Raw genomic sequence first — 17,209 nt, forward strand, 5'->3', positions numbered from 1 at the left:
CATTGAACCATGGCAGTGAAAGTGGTGTCAAAGTGCAGGGATTCTGCAGTGCAAATGCAGCCTTCGTTTCATCTTATTGGCATCTATCGAAGCAAGAAGAGTCTATACAGAAACCGGAAGTCGAGGCTGTTCGTGCGTCGCTCAGTGTTCTGTCTCTATGATGCCCATCTTTGTGCCACGTCTTGGCGCAGGCGCACTAGAGCGGCGGCGGCGGCTGACGGAAGGCAGCGGGGCCCGAGAGACACGAAGCGGCTGCGGCCTAGCGAGAAAGCCGGGCCCGTCGGGAAGATGAATTTCTTGCGGGGCGTCATGGGCGCCCAAAGCGCTGGGCCGCAGCCTTCTGGAGCCGAGACGGTGAGTCAGGCTGCTTGGGGTTTCCTTCTTGGGATGCATTGCATGCCATCGTGCCTCCCTTGGTTTGTTTTCACGTCCTGTATTACAGGCCTGGCTCTCAACATGTTGCAGCTGAGGGCTGAAGTTGTCCTTGCTCTGCCTACACTCTGTAGTCACGTAAGGACTATCTCTAGAACTTCGCATAATTTATAATGTGGGGTGCTGTGAGTTGATGTCAAGTGTACTGAGAAACACAAATGTGCTCCATAAATATAGATCAGGCATGTGAAAACTTCAGCCCTCCAGGTGTTTTGGTCTCTAAGCCAGGCTGTTAGAAATTGTGGGAATTTGAGTCCAAAACACCCGGAGGGCCGAAGTTTGCCCATGCCTGATCTATATCTCCACTGTTCTCTTACTCCAAAGATTTACAAACGTTTCATATTGGTGACACACTTTTGAGACATGAATCATTTTGCGACATAGTTATTTGGTTTTACTAGCAACCAACCCCTTATATGCAATACAGATAGATTTGTTTATTGATTCGTCCACTGACATTATTTTTTTTATTATATTTCTATCCTATCCAATTTGTCATCGATCCACTCCTTTGGGCTTCACACAAATCTACCATTTGCCAAAATATATGATCCTGTGTTTTTCTTTTCCATTTCTGGCCAAATAGCTTAACCATGGGTTCGTCCGATTGACTACAGGGTTTGCCCAAGGGCTGTTTGTGTTAAAATCCATCAAAACATATTGAAAGTTAAGTTCACAGCACCCCCTTACTAGATCTTATAAACACCTTCATCTTTAAAAGCCTGGCTGAATAAGATGTTTTAGCCTGCCACCAGATGGACAACAGGGAGGGGCCATTCTGGCTTCCCTGGGCAGGGAGTATCAACAATAAAAGACAAAAAACAGAAATATACACTTAAACGGACACTAATCCCCATCCTGAAACTCCTGCAGTAGTTAACTAAAATAAATTGATGCACAACAAAACGTGATTAAATAATACATTTGGTTAAATGGGATTAAATTACAAGATGAATTCAGGGGGAGTAGAGTGATGAGTGTAAAAGAATCAGTTGGAAAATTTATGTATGTTCATTGCCATGACAAGGGACCCCATTTTGTGAGATAAAGGGCCCATCCGAACAGCCATATAACTCAGAATATCAAGGCAGATAATCTACAATATCTGCTTTGAACTGGATTATCTGAGTCCACGCTGCCATATAATCCAGTTCAATGTGGATTTTATACAGCTGTGTGGAAGGGGCCAGAGATCTCTCAGGTAGCCAGCTTTTATGATGAATTTGGCAGCAGGCTAAGGGCCCTTCCACACAACTATATAACCCAGAATATCAAGGCAGAAAATCCCACAATACCTGCTTTGAAATGGGTTATCTGAGTCCGCATTGCCATTTATTCCAGTTCAAAGCAGATAATGTGGGATTTTATTCAGCTGTGTGGAAGGGGCCCCAGTTAGTTGTTCTAGCCTAAAGTGGTTGTAAATATTGGGATATCACCTTAGCATATAGACAACAATCATACAAAATATGTACAATGTCTCTATGGCTGGTGCACCACACCACACATGGTAATGTATTTTTTGAAATTGTCCTGTTCTTAACATAGAATTAAGTTGCTCGAATCTAGCTCTGGTAAAAGCTATTCTCTGTTCCCTTCTTGGCCTTTTGGCTAAGATCAAGTGCAATACAGACACATACATAAATTGTAATAAGAAAATGTATGGGAACACAACATAACTCACAAAAACCTTTCATTTCAATTTTGGAAAATATGATTTATTGCATATTTTGCATGGAATCAGAGGTTTGTGCGACACACCCACTCACAGCAGCCTTGCTCCATGCAAGTATAACCTGTCTTTTTTATGACCACCGTTTGCTATACTGTTATCAATTCTTTACTTTTCCTTCCTGCAGTTTCCCACCTTGAGGTGCATCTACACTGTAGAATTAATGCATATTGGCACCATCTTTATTGTCATGACTCAAAGCTATACAATTATGGGGATTGTAGTTTTTACAAGACCTTCTCTGTCAAAGAATGCTGGTGGCATTATCAAGCTACAACTTCCAGGCTTCCAAAGGATTGAGTTATTGCAGTTAAAATGTTTTCAAGCTGCGTGAATTCTAATGTATATATGCAGCTTTGGTTCTTGTAATCTCAGGTGTGTTCTTGTTCTTTGTTTCCAACCTGTTGTCATATACCCTATTAATGTAAATGTACGGTTTATACACTGGTGCCATTTCAGGAAAGTGATCACTTTTAGTGTTAATCCTTCTGTTTTGGAACTTCATCTCCCAGAAACCTCAGGCAGCTTTGCCAACTGTTGGGAATTCTGGGAGCTAAAGTTCAAAACATCTGGAGGACCAAAGGTTGTATCATCCACACCTTTATATTATTCTCAGGAGGGGATCTTGTTGTATACATTTTCCAACTTTAACATGAGCTTCTGAATATTTCCTGCATGCTTGTGTGTGTTAGAGAGAAAGAGAATGCGTCTTCTGAACTATTCTATTCTGATTTGGTCAGACCTCATCTTGAATACTATGTCCAGTTTTGGGTATCATAATTCAAGAAGGATGTTGACAAGCTGGAACATATCCAGAGAAGGGAGATCAAAATTATTAAAGGTTTGGAAGCCAAGCCCTACAAGGCACAGCTAAGGGAGCTGTGTATGTTTAGTCTAGAGAAAAGATGGCTGAGGAATGATAATAACGTTTCAGTATCTGAAAGAATGTCACATTGAGGAGGGGGAAAGCTTGTTTTCTGCTGCTCTGGAGACTAGGGTCCTTTCCACACAGCCATAAAACCCAGAATATCTGCTTTGAACTGGGTTATCTGAGTCTATATTCCATATATTCCTGTTCAAAGCAGATATTGTGGGATTTTTCCCTTGATATTCTGGGTTATATGACTGTGTGGAAGGGCCCTAGGACACATAGTAACGGATTCAAGGTGCAGGAAAACAGCTTCCACCAAAACATTAGGAAGAACTTCCCCTATGATAAGTGCTGTTCGGCAGAGGAATACACTGCCTTGGTGTGGAGTCTCCTTCTCTGGAAGTTTTTAAGCAAAGGCTAGATGGCCATCTTTCGGAGATACTTTGATTATTTGTTCCTACATGGCAAATGACTGGATGACCCTTGTGGTCTCTTCCAACTCTATGATTTTTTGATTTTACATTATTACTGTTTTTCCTCCTCACAAATTATAATACTGTACATCAGAATGACTTCTTGTACAACATTATGATATAGATTGATGTATGAGTGTTCTTGTATTTATGGACAGTAAATTGGTGTTCTAAAAGTAATACTTGTAGTATGTGTTTTGCTGTCATTGCCATCTACGGTCAGTAAATTTTACGAATTGCTCCCTATTCTCATGTTACTTAATAGACAGCTGGCGCGATACCAGCAGCGTGCTTCAACCTTCCCTAATAAAAGAAACACTGAAATTAAAGGGTTGAGATTGACTTTCTTGGATCCCAAAAAGACACCAGTAAATATATATCTCCAGTTTTGAGGAACATACAGTAAGTCCTCTGTATCCACAGATTCTGCAGCCATGGATTCATGGCTTGAAAATATCCCTCTCCAAAATTCCGAAAGTTAAATCTTGATTGTGCAATTTCATATAAGAGAAACAATTTTACTATGCCATTTTATATAATTGGGCTTGAGTATCTATTGATTTTGGTATCTGCAGGGGGTCCTGGAACTAAACTCCAGTGGGCCCATTGTAATTATCAAGCTTGTGAATCATAGTAAGAAATTGTTAGATTGGAAAAACAGTAGACTTAAATAGGGTGGTAGATGGCTGGTTGATCAAGAGTTTTGGATACCCAATTATTTTAAGAAGAAGATGTCAGCTTTTCAAAAATGAGACTTGAATTTTGTTGTCCATGCAGTACTCTAGCAATGGTTCTACTTTCTGATTCACCATTTTGTTGATCCACAGAGTCATTCTTTCACCTGGGTTTGAATCAATAGCAAAGGTGGTCCTGCTAACTTGAAGTGTGCCCACGTCTTTTGTAAACATTGTTTCCAGTCATAATATGCCTACATTGCTGACTTAATAGCATAGTAATGCAAACCGTCAACAAGAGATTTGATTAAATCAAACAAACAACATGTTTTTGGGGCTTTTTGTTGCTTTATTCAACTCTTTATCTGTGGAGCATTTATTTTTAAATGATTCTGAAGTGCTTATAGATTTAAAGTAAGATGTAACTTTAGTCTAATATAGGTTTAAATGAAACAAATACTAAATAATCTCCCGTATTATCGAAAGTGACATTTTGCTATTGGTTTCTATATACAGAGGATGGGATCAATAGTAGGTCCATTTTTTAAGCTTGACCTAATCATGACCAAGAACGGAAAAATGCAAAAGTGGCAAGGCTTGCTCTTTTGAATACAGGATTTTTTTCCTGTACAGAACAGAGGCTGTTCTTGGTGCAGAGGTTGCAGTATATGAACATGTTCGTGAACCTTTGATCAAACAGATGAGAACAAGGAGAAAATGCCTGCTGCCCCTACACTCTGAAGCTTTATGGTTTGGATGCATTTGTTGCTCAGAAATGCTGCCAGAAAACCCGCCTACATAATACTGTGGTAAAGAGGTCACCCTTTTCATTGAGGAACAGAAAGGCAAACAGGCTTTTCTTTCTCGGTATGAATGGGATTTGCGACATTACACTGAGCATAGAAATGTTTTCATGTTGGGAATACTGTGTGGAAATTGATGCATTTGATTTGCAGGGCTTTAAGACTATCCCTTTCCAGTGATATCTAATAATAAAATTATTTATTCCACTAGCTTGTTTGCTTTCAACACAGGACATCTCTCTTGGCAGCATTGTTTTAATAGGACTAAGAAGCAAAATGTAGTAGTAGCTCCAGATCCCTAGAACACCACTCTCTGAATGAAACAGTTAGGAGCTTGCTACTCCAACCTGTGGCCTCTTTCTCAGAATACTTACCAGTATTGCCTCCCATGTACAGTCAACTCTCCACATTTGTGGGTTTAACTTTTGCCGATATGATTATTTGTGTATTCAATTAGTCTGTTCTCTCTAGATGTTGACAATAAAGTTACCTTGTAGTACTTCTCAGAGAGGTGTTCTCTCAATTTTTTTTTAAAATGGCAATTTTTCCACTTTTGCATCTCTAACAATTGCAAAAGTGGGGATCATGCTGTATCTTATAGTGGGCTACTACAAGTCACCTAGAGACTTGAGTGAAAATGCATTTGATAGGCTAATGTGACTTGGCTCTCCATTTAACTTTGATGCCAGGCCAGAGGTCACAAATATATGGTGTTAATATATATTTTCTGTGATGTATATGCCAATGTCTGAGCTTAAAATCAGGAAGCTTCTAATGCCTTACTGTATATTTCCCAATGAAATGTAATGCAGCTTCCCTATTCTAAAATGTATATAAGGACAAATTGCAAGATTTTACCTTTCTGTATTGTACCTGTATTATTCATCATCAAAATTGAAAACTAAGAGTAGAAGCCTTAAGACTTTTGGAACAGGATAGGGGAGACCTACATTTTCAGTCTTATTTGCTTTCCTCTAGCATACTGCTATACGTATTAATTCACAAAAAGACTATTTAATTCGAAGGTAATTCTATATAGGGGATCATTTGACCCAGAAAGCCATACTGTTTAATTTTCCAAGGCCCCACACCAAAGTTTCATCCCTCAGGGAGGAAGAGGGACTGCAGCTGCTCACTGATCAAATGAATAGTGCAAGTGCGTGGGGAGGACACATGGAAGGAATGTTTAAACTGGTATGGTGGCAGAATTGGGGAGGTATGTGTAATCTTGTTGAAGGCCTTTGGATTGCTAATTTGTTACATGATTTATTTTTGTGGATTTTATTTTGGCTGAAAATGTGACTGTGCTTTGTGTTAGTGGAGAGGTTGACTCAACCTTTTCAGAAGATGAGTTATCAATGGATAACCCCAGAAGGTTATTTGGAAAGGAAGTAGCTCTCAAGGTGACAAATATTCCCCATCTGTGATATATTATTCTTCCATTTATGAGTTCTGTTAGTCCCGTTCTCTGTAAAGAAAGCTACATACTGGTGTAACTGGCTTTTTTTTTTAAATTAACAATACGTGCAGTGAATCCTTTGACATTATATTGAGATCAAGTTTAAATTTAGTGATGAAACTTTAAATGATAACATAAAACATTTTTTAAAATTTAGAGATTCAAAATTAGAATAGCTACAGTACTTGATAGGTAACATATAGGAATGCACCAGTCAATAAATAGTTGAAACATTCCTCTTTGGACCCTGTGAGTTTTATAATGATCTGCATTAGGCCCCTTCCATACAGCTGAAGAAAATCCCACATTTTCTGCTTTAAACTGGGATATATGGCAGTGTGGACTCAGATAACCCAGTTCAAAGCAGATATTATGAGATTTTCTGCCTTGATATTCTGAGCTATATGACTCTGTGGAAGAGCCCTTAGAAGTTTCCCACTGAGCGTTTTATAAAAAACAAAACAAAAAAAACAGTGCAAAACATGTTTAATATCTTCCACCTGACCCAGTCCACAGGGACTACAATACTGTCCTCGGGGTATACAGAGGGCATACTTTGGAAACATAAATTTGTAAATGCCTTCTGTAAATGGGTTTTAATAAGGGTAATAAGGTAACGACAAATGCATTTGTTATTAAAATGTGACTATTGCCTGGAACATTTTGCATGCGAGATCAAGCTAACATCTTGGATAACATCTTGGGCAAATAAGCAATCTTCAACTTTGTTTTACAGTAGAGTCTCACTTATCCAACATAAACGGGCCAGCAGAACGTTGGATAAGCAAAAATGTTGGCTAATCAGGAGGGATTAAGAAAAAGCCTATTAAACATCAAATTATGTTATGATTTTATAAATTAAGCACCAAAACATCATGTTTTACAACATATCGACTGAAAAAGCAGTTCAATACACAGTAACGCTATGTAGCAATTGCTGTATTTATGAATTTAGCACCAAAATATCACAATGTATTGAAAACATCGACTACAAAAACATTGACTATTAAAAGGCAGGCTGTGTTGGATAATCCAGAACATTGGATAAGCAAAGGTTGGATAAGCAAGACTCTACTGTGTATCCTAGATCTCAGCAACTTCTGGTAAAGACAGGGAGTAGAGTAAGTTTATAAAAAACTATCTATGTACTAATTGACTTGTTTCTATCCCTCAGATGTTAAAAGCAAAGTTTAGCTAATTGTCACAAGAGAGGCCATCCAGTTTCTTAAAATATTTTAGCAGATGAACTCTTACATTAAGGCAGTCCAACTTCCAATCTTAGTTGTGTGATCTTGGGAAACACCCAAGATTGTCCTTTGGACTGCCCCCCCCCCCCCTTGGTAATGCACCTTTTCATTTCATCACCATATTTCAGCCTAATATAGAAGTTCTGAAATAACTTTGTCCTGTAATATTTTAAAGGCAGGGGCTATTAAATCCTAATAATTACTTTTTAAAACCTAAAACCCATGAAACAGATTTAGGTTTATCTGTAGTGAACTTCCAGTGGCAGCTCCTGGCATAGCTCAGGATTACAGAGAAAAGATGTTTGCAGTCAACAAAATGCAATGAAACTCCTTGTAAGTTTTTGGTTTTCTTTACTTATAGATTCAGAAATTATGTGATAGAGTAGCATCTTCAACATTACTTGATGATCGTCGGGATGCTGTACGTGCACTAAAATCGCTTTCAAAGGTATTTATGTTTTGTTCCTTTGATATTATTTGGATAAACTTTCAGTTAAGTAAGAATCTTTTAACTTGACATTGTTAATGTCTGTTCTTGAACTTAACAGAAATATCGCTTGGAAGTAGGGATTCAGGCTATGCCTCATCTTATCCATGTTCTCCAGACAGATCGGTAAGCATCTTAAGAAAAAAAATAAGTGTCCAGATATTTGTTATGCATACAGTTGCCACCCTTGCTGTGTAGTGCACGCTGCAATTGAATTCAAATTAACATGATGTACTTGCAAGATCCTTTTAATAAGAAATAAATTTGTCAGTATTTATCAAAAGAGTACCCTTTTGCAAGTACTAAATGGTAAACTCAGCAATCATTTTCAGCAATTCCAAAAAATAATAACAATCCAAAATTATTCATGGTGTTAACAGATAATTTATATAGGAGAGCTTATTCCATATACAAAATAGTGATTGCCAGAAAGACATAAATAATTAAAAACGTTTTAATACCTATTTTTGTATTGAAAATGCCATGACTTGCAGTATAGCTGCTGCTAATGAGCCAAATATGAATATTCATCCTAATGAAGAGATGTTTCAAACATGCTGACACTGCTTTCCATTCAGTAAAAATGGCATTTGTTTTCACAGTTCAGATTCTGAAATAATTGGTTATGCTTTGGATACCCTTTACAATATTATCTCCAATGATCTGGAAGAGGAAGAACAAGGTACACACTTGATTTTTAATGATACAATTGCCTAAATGTGTAGGTTTACTTTTGTTTAATCATCTGGTTATCAGTAGAAGATTTTTGTAAAAAAAAAACCCATAGTTCACAGTTTTAGTTTGCACTTCTGAAAACAAGGCTACATGAACTTTGTGCCCATTCACCCTCGCTTTCCTTTTCTCTTGTTACTTCATCGAGAGGGAGATAACAAGTCTCTGCTTTCATTTTACATTAATGAGAACTTCCTCTTGTGTCTGAACCCAGATAATGGTGATTAGTTTTAACAGTAGCTAGTTCAAAAAGGACAAGATCATACATAATATATCGTTTGATCTTGCCTTGTTAAAATTGTTTGCAGATCCCTGCGTGCAGACATAACAGGGAACTTTGGCTAACTTCAAATCAAAGTAATTGCTTCTGATCTTCCAGCTGCATCAGAGGAGAAGAGAGGAGATGAAAGTGTCTGAGCCCATGGCTTATGCAGGCTTGTTCACATTACCATAAGTAATAGATGTGCATTGCATTTGAGTTACCAAGTATCTTTTTGCTATTTCAGAAATTATTTTTTGTGAAACTGTAGTATTTGTGTTAAACAGTGTTCACAATCTTTGTATAACTGTCATATGCCTGAACAAATAGAATAAGTGGTTAACTATGGCAGAAAGTTTTTTTTACAATATGTATGAGTGTGTCAGAGCACGCCTTCAAGTCGCCTGTGGATATATGGTGATCCCATGACTTTCATAGGGTTTTCTTAGGCAAGGAACACTTAGAAGTGATTTCCCATTGCATTCTTCTGAGTGGAGCCTACAGCACTTGGTCATTTTTAAACTGCTACAGTGTTTTTGTTTCTCTCATATATAATTACCTTATTTTCTGATACAGTATTTCAAATATTTCAGATCTTTTATACAATATAATTATAGACCTATGATTCCACCTTAACTGCCAAGGCAGTTGGATGGAATTTTCTGATCTGTAGTTTCGTGAGGCACTAGAAGTCTCTGAGATATAATTCTATATACTTTGTTAAACTATAAACCTAGGAATACATAAGATGAAGCCATGGCAGTTAAGGTGCAGTGTATCATGCGAAATTATGTACTGTGGGAATATCCTCCCCTTAGCTATAACAGTCTACTAGGGATACACTTCCACATCAGACAATTTCTTCTTGGGAGATTAAGCACATAAAATCAATCAAGAGTGATATAGTGGATTAAAAGTGTGTCTCATTCTTGTCTTACCTAAATCAAAATGTTAAATATTATTTCTCAAATGGATAGCCTGTTATACATAATCAATAAGAGACAGAAATAAAACACAAATTATTTTAATCATTGTTTTCTTCTGGAAATATGAGCAGTAAGCCTTATAGATCTTTCCATAATAATTTTGAGTTCCAAATGGTGAATCTTTTTCTGAATGGCAGATATGTGTTCAGCTGTGGTGAGAATGGGGAGGGGAAAGAAGAAGAAAAAGCGACTTGTGCTTTTTCTTCCTATTGTTCTTGGGATTGTAATTATATACTTTGAGGTCAAAGTAGCCACCTGTCCACTTGTACTTTTTTCCAATCTTTTCACCAAACTGTTTCAGAACATGAGAACATATGTCTTAATGCAAGAGCAGTATTCTAGATCCAAATGTATTGTAGTAATAACAATAATAACAGAAAAGACACTGCCAGTGGATTGAAGTTAGTTATGATTACAGGATTCTGGATTTTAAAGGGTCCACTCAAATTATGACTAAATTAGTATCCAGTACCTTGTGCAATAATTAGTATCTTCACATTGATGTTGCTTGTGTAAAGGAGCAGTTCTATCTTGATATTCAGACCTCCAGAGTGATCATCTGGAGACCAGGCTTTTCAGGGTGCATTATTAGATCCTATAGTGTATATTGGGTAATCTGCTAGATCTTATTTGAAACAACTGGCTTGTGAAGAGGTCCTGGGGTTTTTTCATTATCTTTATTATGATAGGTTTGTATCAGTTTTTGAAAGCTTTTCAATTAGTTGGAGACTAATTTTGGTGAAGTTCAAAAAAACAACTAAGGAATACATGTAATGATAATATAGCTCTACATGAAATTGTTAAAAATCAGATTTTTCATTTGAAGCCTAGATAAAACTGTAGAAAATATTTTTATCAAATTTTATTTTGGTTAAATAAAGAATGTCAAAACAGAATTGAGATTAATGCAACCATGCTTCAAATAATAGTTCTTGCATTTTATATATAAGAAATATTTAGATGTACGGAAATTGCTTCCATAAGTATATGCTTCACTATTTTATTTTTAATTAATTAATTAAATTCATTTATAGACCGCTTTTCTCACTCCTGGGGGAACTCAAAGCGGTGTACAGCATTATACATGGCAAAGATGCAATGCCTCACATTCATATAAACATAAAAATTACACATCTAAAAACAATCACATATGGCCATAAATCAAATAATTAAAAAACTATATACCATCAGTATAATGATAAAACATTAAAACATTAAGCATTAAGACATTTAAATATTGCACCAACCCCGTGATTTTCTTTAGCTGCTTGTGTATTGGTGTTATTCATAAAATGCATTGTCTACCAAGAACTTCTGGAGTTGTGAGGCTACCACACATTCCAAGACTTTGCCCAAGTAGGGGAGTTTGGACACTGGCCGAAAGTTCCCTAATTGAGTGGTCAGGGATCCTGTCTTGAGGGACGGGATTCAACAACCCACTGACTACTCGAAACTGGATGGTTTATTGTGGACGCAATGTCAGCTGCAGTATAAGATTGCTTTGTAGCCTTGATTGCCACAGAATATGCCCTGAAGTAGGAACATACCCATGTTTGATCTGATTTGCTGTGAGTTGTATGCCACATGCACTCTAGACTCCATTTCACACGCTTCATTGCTGCCAGCTCCTCAGTTGATACAGCTCATCCATGTGAAACGAGACTCTCCGGAGCAATCGTGTCAATTGCCCTAATCATCTCCCTTTTCTAGAGAGTGATCAGAGCATCAGCAGAATCACCTACTAGGATAGCAGGAAATTCCCCGAGAACCGTCAGGAATCCTTCTGGATCCATAAGCCTCCTGGGGTGGGCCATTCTAATTGGTCCTCCACCCCTGCGGAGATTAGGGGGCGCAATAAGTCTAAACTTGACCAGATGATGGTTGTTGGTCCATGGCAACGGAGCGATGATCAACTCCTCCACACTGCCACCTTCCTCCCATCCCTGACAGAAAACCAAGTCCAATATATGTCCCACTTTATAGGTAGGGCCCAATACCATTTGGGACAGTCCCATGGTGGCCATGAAGGCTTTGGGACAGTCCCATGGTGGCCTTTGGAGGCTTTTAAACAGAGGCTGGATGGCCATCTGTCGGGGGTGCTTTGAATGCGATTTCCTGCTTCTTGGCAGGGGGTTGGACTAGATGGCCCATGAGGTCTCTTCCAACTCTACTATTCTATGATTCTATGATTCTATGAAGCCCTGAGCCACTCCCAAGAGATTGGTCTCTGCATGGACATTGAAGTCCTCCAGCACTATAAGCCATTGGGACTCCAACGCCAGGCTCAAGATCACCCCAGCTAGCTCAGGCAGGGAGACTGTTTATTTTATTTTATTTTATTTTATTTTATTTACAAATTATTTGATGATGGGTGATATTTGTTGGAAATATTTGTTCAGGTATTAAGGTGTATCAGACTAGGACAAGTAGGTGATATTGTTCTATCAATTTTGAAGCAAATGAATCAATTATTAAGTATATAAAATGGCCCAAGCAGAATAAATAGATACCTTCCAGAGTGTCTTTTGTACTAGACAAGAGACAAAAAGAATGAGAAACACAAACCCAAATGCATAACATTTATATAATAATAGTTATGTTAGAATGGCAATTGATAGAGAGAATTCAAGGAGAAAGGAAGAAACCAATATTGGAGAGGGCCATTCTGATTATCCTGATGGCCAATTTTTTTGAACAGCTTGGGTGATGGTCAGCTAAACTGTAGGCATTCTATGGCTTCTCTGGGGCCAGGGATCCTACTGGATTTCTCTCACTGAACCAAAGCTGTATCCTGCTCATCATTTAAAATGCTGTCACACTACCAAATTTCAGTAGCATGGCAACAGATTCAGTGGATAGACTTTGTGGGAGCTGAAGAAAAGAACAAAGGTATCCCTCTGGCTTCATGTTGCCCGCCCTGCAGTGTCATGCCAATTTTATTTTGTAACAGAACTGAAACTGCTTGGTTGGAGAGCATGATTTAAAGGAAGCTACGATAAACAAACTGTAGAATCTTTGATGGTTTCCAGTCTCTAGTGCATGGATTTAGGAATACATCATTAGGAGTACCTGAGCTAAACTAATCAAGTAACCACTGTAATATTGATCTGGAGTTCTTCCTTTTGACTTGGTTCTATACAATTAACTGACCTTTTGTGCTGTACTAAATGGAAAACGGCTTCATTTTGAATCTTTCTTTCTTCTCTGCCTTTACAGATGATTCTGAAGGTAAAAAAGATCTAAATTTATATTAGCATGGTGCCTGTTAGTCATAGTTTGAAGGAATAATGACTCACAACTCACAGCACTTTAAAAGTTTCATCCCACTGCAAGTATTTTAGAACTGTAATTCTTTTCTTACACTCCCAAATCGAAAACGGTTGATTCTTTGCATATCAAGAGGAACAGTGTAATTAGAAGTAGTATCATTGGAATAATATGATAGCTTGTGATGTCAGGTCCTGAACAAAAATACCTGAAACACATTTTCATTTGTTACTAAAAATGCTGATTTAATATTAAGAGATATGTTCAAAAATATTTGTCCATTTATTTTCACTAACCTTGACTTGTAAGGTACAAAAGCTTAAAGAAGTTAGATATAATTGGTGAAGGCATTTGTACCGAAGCAAAGTCAAGTTTAAAATTGTCTCATTTGCAGTGTCCTTTTAAAACAGTGCTGTGTGTACGTAAGCATGCTTTATTTAACATATGCTACTGTATAGATTTAGGTTTCTCTTTAACTGTACACAGTTCCAAGATACAGTTAGAATAATGTATCACACTAACAAGTGACTAATCTTACTAAAATATTTTGTTCCAATATTGTACTAATGAGTTCTGGTATATTATAACCTACTTCATAGCATGTACAAACTATTAGGTTTCTTTACTGTTACCCTTCTTTGTTGTCATTGTATATATGTTTGTTCTTAGAAAATGCTTAGATTTTCTGTTATTTCTAAATTTATTCTAACATTTTAAGAAGATAGTTATTATAATTGTCCACATCTTGATATGGGAATTTAGGAAACAAACTGTTTTAATGGCAGTTTTGAATATCCGTGTCATGAGGGTTGGAAAAAATTAATAATACCTAAGAAATTAAAATAATTTTCAAATTCATGTATCAGAGAGACTAAAATATAATATGTAAAGTTGTTTGTGGGGTATTGTGAACTTAGTAGGACATACCAGTCCTAAGCTTTTCCAGTTCTCATCTCGCCCAACCATTGTAATAAATTTCTCTGCAGAGGTTGAAAAAATAGAATAAATTGAAGAAGAGCTTTTCCTCTAGGCATTAAAGGATATTATAGCATCCAGCATAAAAATAAGTGTTCTCAGTATTATGAAATAGGAGTCAAAAGTAGCCAATGTGGTGGTGTCAGAGAAGAGCAACAAGTGGAAATGCTAATGCTTCCCTCTGATGTTAGCAGTTCCAAAAGAGGATGGCCAGTCAGTGGAATCTCCTAACTTATTTCAAAGGTAACCTAGGTTGAGATGAGTCCCAGCAAAGAGAAAATCAGGACCAGAAATCAGTACTAGCTGGTGACAGGCCAAAAGGAAGAAATTCTCTTGTGTAAATGCTGTTACACTTAGCTCTTTTTCTCTCCCCATTTTAATTATTTGTGTTGGAATTAAAAACCCAAGAAACTACAAAAATGAGAGAAGAAAGCACAGACAAATAAAAGAACCAAACAACATACCGAGTATCACAACCAACAAAAGTGGACAGAAAATAGGAAACAAACAAACTGAGAAAGTAAAGAGTTTAATAGAAAATAAGGGAGGCAATTGTGCTATCTAGAAGTGAATAATTTACCTTGGTGGGGAGGAGCAAATAAGCTGAACCCATATATGAATTATGGACATATTGTTTTGGGAATTTATATTAGTGTCCTATGAATGTAGCACAGTCTTGTAACCAAGTTCAGAAAAGTTATAAACCCGCAGAAATGTAGCATAGGAGAGACACTGAGATAGGTCTGTATTTCTTTCACCATGGCAATCCTGATAGTTTCTAAGTTGAGTTCAAAGTAGGGATAAGATACTTTATACTTTTTCTGCTGGTTTTCTCACCAGCCACTCTGGGAGCCTTTTTTTGGCTTAGGGGAGGGGTATAAATGCAATAAATAAATCAATATAGTCTGTCTGTAATTCCTTGCAACAAAATCTTGTCTAAATAACACATCAGTGTGATTGTGTAATTTAAATTGTTTGAGTTCAGATAGTTCCATTGCATATTGAAGACCATGCTAGTGTTGCTTTCCTTTTGAAGTTAAACAGGTACTGAACATAAAGGAGTCATGTCAAGGATATGGCATTGTTCATGAAATCTGGAATTTCAGTTTTGAAATACATTATAGCTCAGAAATTTGCTGAACATATTATGTAGAAATAGTGGTTTGAGTTATGTATTTTGTCCAAATTGATTGAGAACCTATGAGACATGGGGAAGATAGAGAAAAAAAGCTAATTAATCTGGTTTCTATGTCAAGGTGAGTATTTGGCTCTGAACACAGCCATAACTGAACTTGTACTTACTGCCTAGTCTTCTGTTTATTCCCAATCCTAGTACTCAAGTAACTTTTCTGTATTTTAGCACTAGCCATGAAGGAAGCTTCTCTAAAGAATCTTATAGGGGCTAAAATTAGCAGAGTGACATTAGAGGGAGAAATTTAGGACCACTTCCTGTTAAGCAGTGTGACTGTTAGTCGGAGCTTAGAAATATTACTATTTGGTTAGGCCACAGTTCCCAGAATCCCTCAGTCAGCAGGATGTCTCTTATTTGGAGTTGAGATACTTTTATGACTAAAGGTTGGAAAGGCTAGTCAAGGTTGACAAGAGATACCACTGTATTGGAATTAAAAGCCCAGTCCTCGTTTCCATACTGCCATCATCCTCATAATTGATCTCATTTCAGCCACTACAGCATTCATAGTTAGACTGGAAGAAATAGCTCATCCTGAAGTCACATCAACTCCATAGGTTCCATTTACATTTCTGCCACTTTTATAGCTTCTTGATATCTCTACCAATTATTATTTAAGATGCTGTCTCCACAATCTGCATCTTGATTTTAAAAAATCAAAAACTTGTACAAAAAAGGTGCGATAGAAATATGGTAATTACCATAGTCTACTGCAGGCTCTGACTGTCATGCCAACATTTTCCAGCAAGTGCCTGTTGAAGTTAATGAATGATGCTATGAAATCTCTCTACACTACATTAAATTTACTTTGGTACATTTGTTGTGTGGTGTGTGACAACTAATGCATATTTATGGTGTTTATATTTAGTTGTCTTCTCACTGTTATATTTACCAGATGTAGTCTTTGTCAGAAGCTCTGAAACTGCTCTCTTATTGGCTATTTAATATTACAGAAGAAAATTCACAGAAGCAAGTTGAAGATCTTGGAAGCCAATTTACAGAAATTTTTATTAAGCAGCATGAAAATGTCACTCTTTTGTTGACATATTTAGAGGTGAGAATTGTTTTACAGCTTTAGAGTAAATTTTTATTTACTTCAATATTGACATGAATGAAGCTATACTAATTTAAGACTATTTATTGCAGAAACAAGAGTTTGTTTCAGAGATTACTGATAGATATACACTAGTGTGAACCATCCTTTCAAATATTCATGACTAACAATCATAGGATTTCTAATCCCATATTTACCTGTGATGTTTAAACTGGGATGGGACATTTTGCAGTGGAATTCTACAGTCAGTCATGTCGGTTTTTAGACTTGTTGTTGTTGACTGGGTCTGTCTTTGTACAGAAACAGTCTAGGGAAAATGTTGCCTAAGAAGAGCCACAAGGAGGGGGGGGGGGGGAGACATATTCTTCCTCTTCCTGCTCTTGTGAAAAACCTGGAGATCTATTTCTATACATTCATGATTTTCAAAAAGCTTATATAATATAAGAAAAATGATAAGTGAAGAACTGTGCAAAAGATGTAATGGTTATTTCCCTTATCACACAATTCATTTACGACACTTCTACCTCGCCTTTCTCAACCCAGAGAGGACTCAAGGCAGCATTACACATAGA

The 17,209-nt window shown here is 37.1% G+C and overlaps 1 protein-coding gene across 4 annotated transcripts in view; it reads left to right on the forward strand.

Moving 5' to 3' along the window:
* The first annotated feature begins 188 nt into the window (after positions 1-188).
* Positions 189-17,209, forward strand: part of uso1 (USO1 vesicle transport factor) — a 46,482-nt gene continuing 29,461 nt past the window's right edge. For 2 of the 4 annotated variants that reach the window (XM_008113076.3, XM_008113078.3), the window contains exons 1-6: positions 189-354; positions 8,050-8,136; positions 8,237-8,301; positions 8,778-8,857; positions 13,369-13,380; positions 16,537-16,637. In XM_008113076.3, coding sequence (XP_008111283.1) covers positions 289-354; positions 8,050-8,136; positions 8,237-8,301; positions 8,778-8,857; positions 13,369-13,380; positions 16,537-16,637 — 411 coding nt within the window. In that variant the 5' untranslated portion in view covers positions 189-288. The remainder of the gene's footprint in view (positions 355-8,049; positions 8,137-8,236; positions 8,302-8,777; positions 8,858-13,368; positions 13,381-16,536; positions 16,638-17,209) is intronic. The other 2 variants (XM_008113077.3, XM_008113079.3) reach the window with 1 other exon arrangement.

This window comes from Anolis carolinensis, chromosome 6, assembly GCF_035594765.1.
Source record: "Anolis carolinensis isolate JA03-04 chromosome 6, rAnoCar3.1.pri, whole genome shotgun sequence".
Classification (NCBI taxonomy): domain Eukaryota; kingdom Metazoa; phylum Chordata; class Lepidosauria; order Squamata; family Dactyloidae; genus Anolis; species Anolis carolinensis.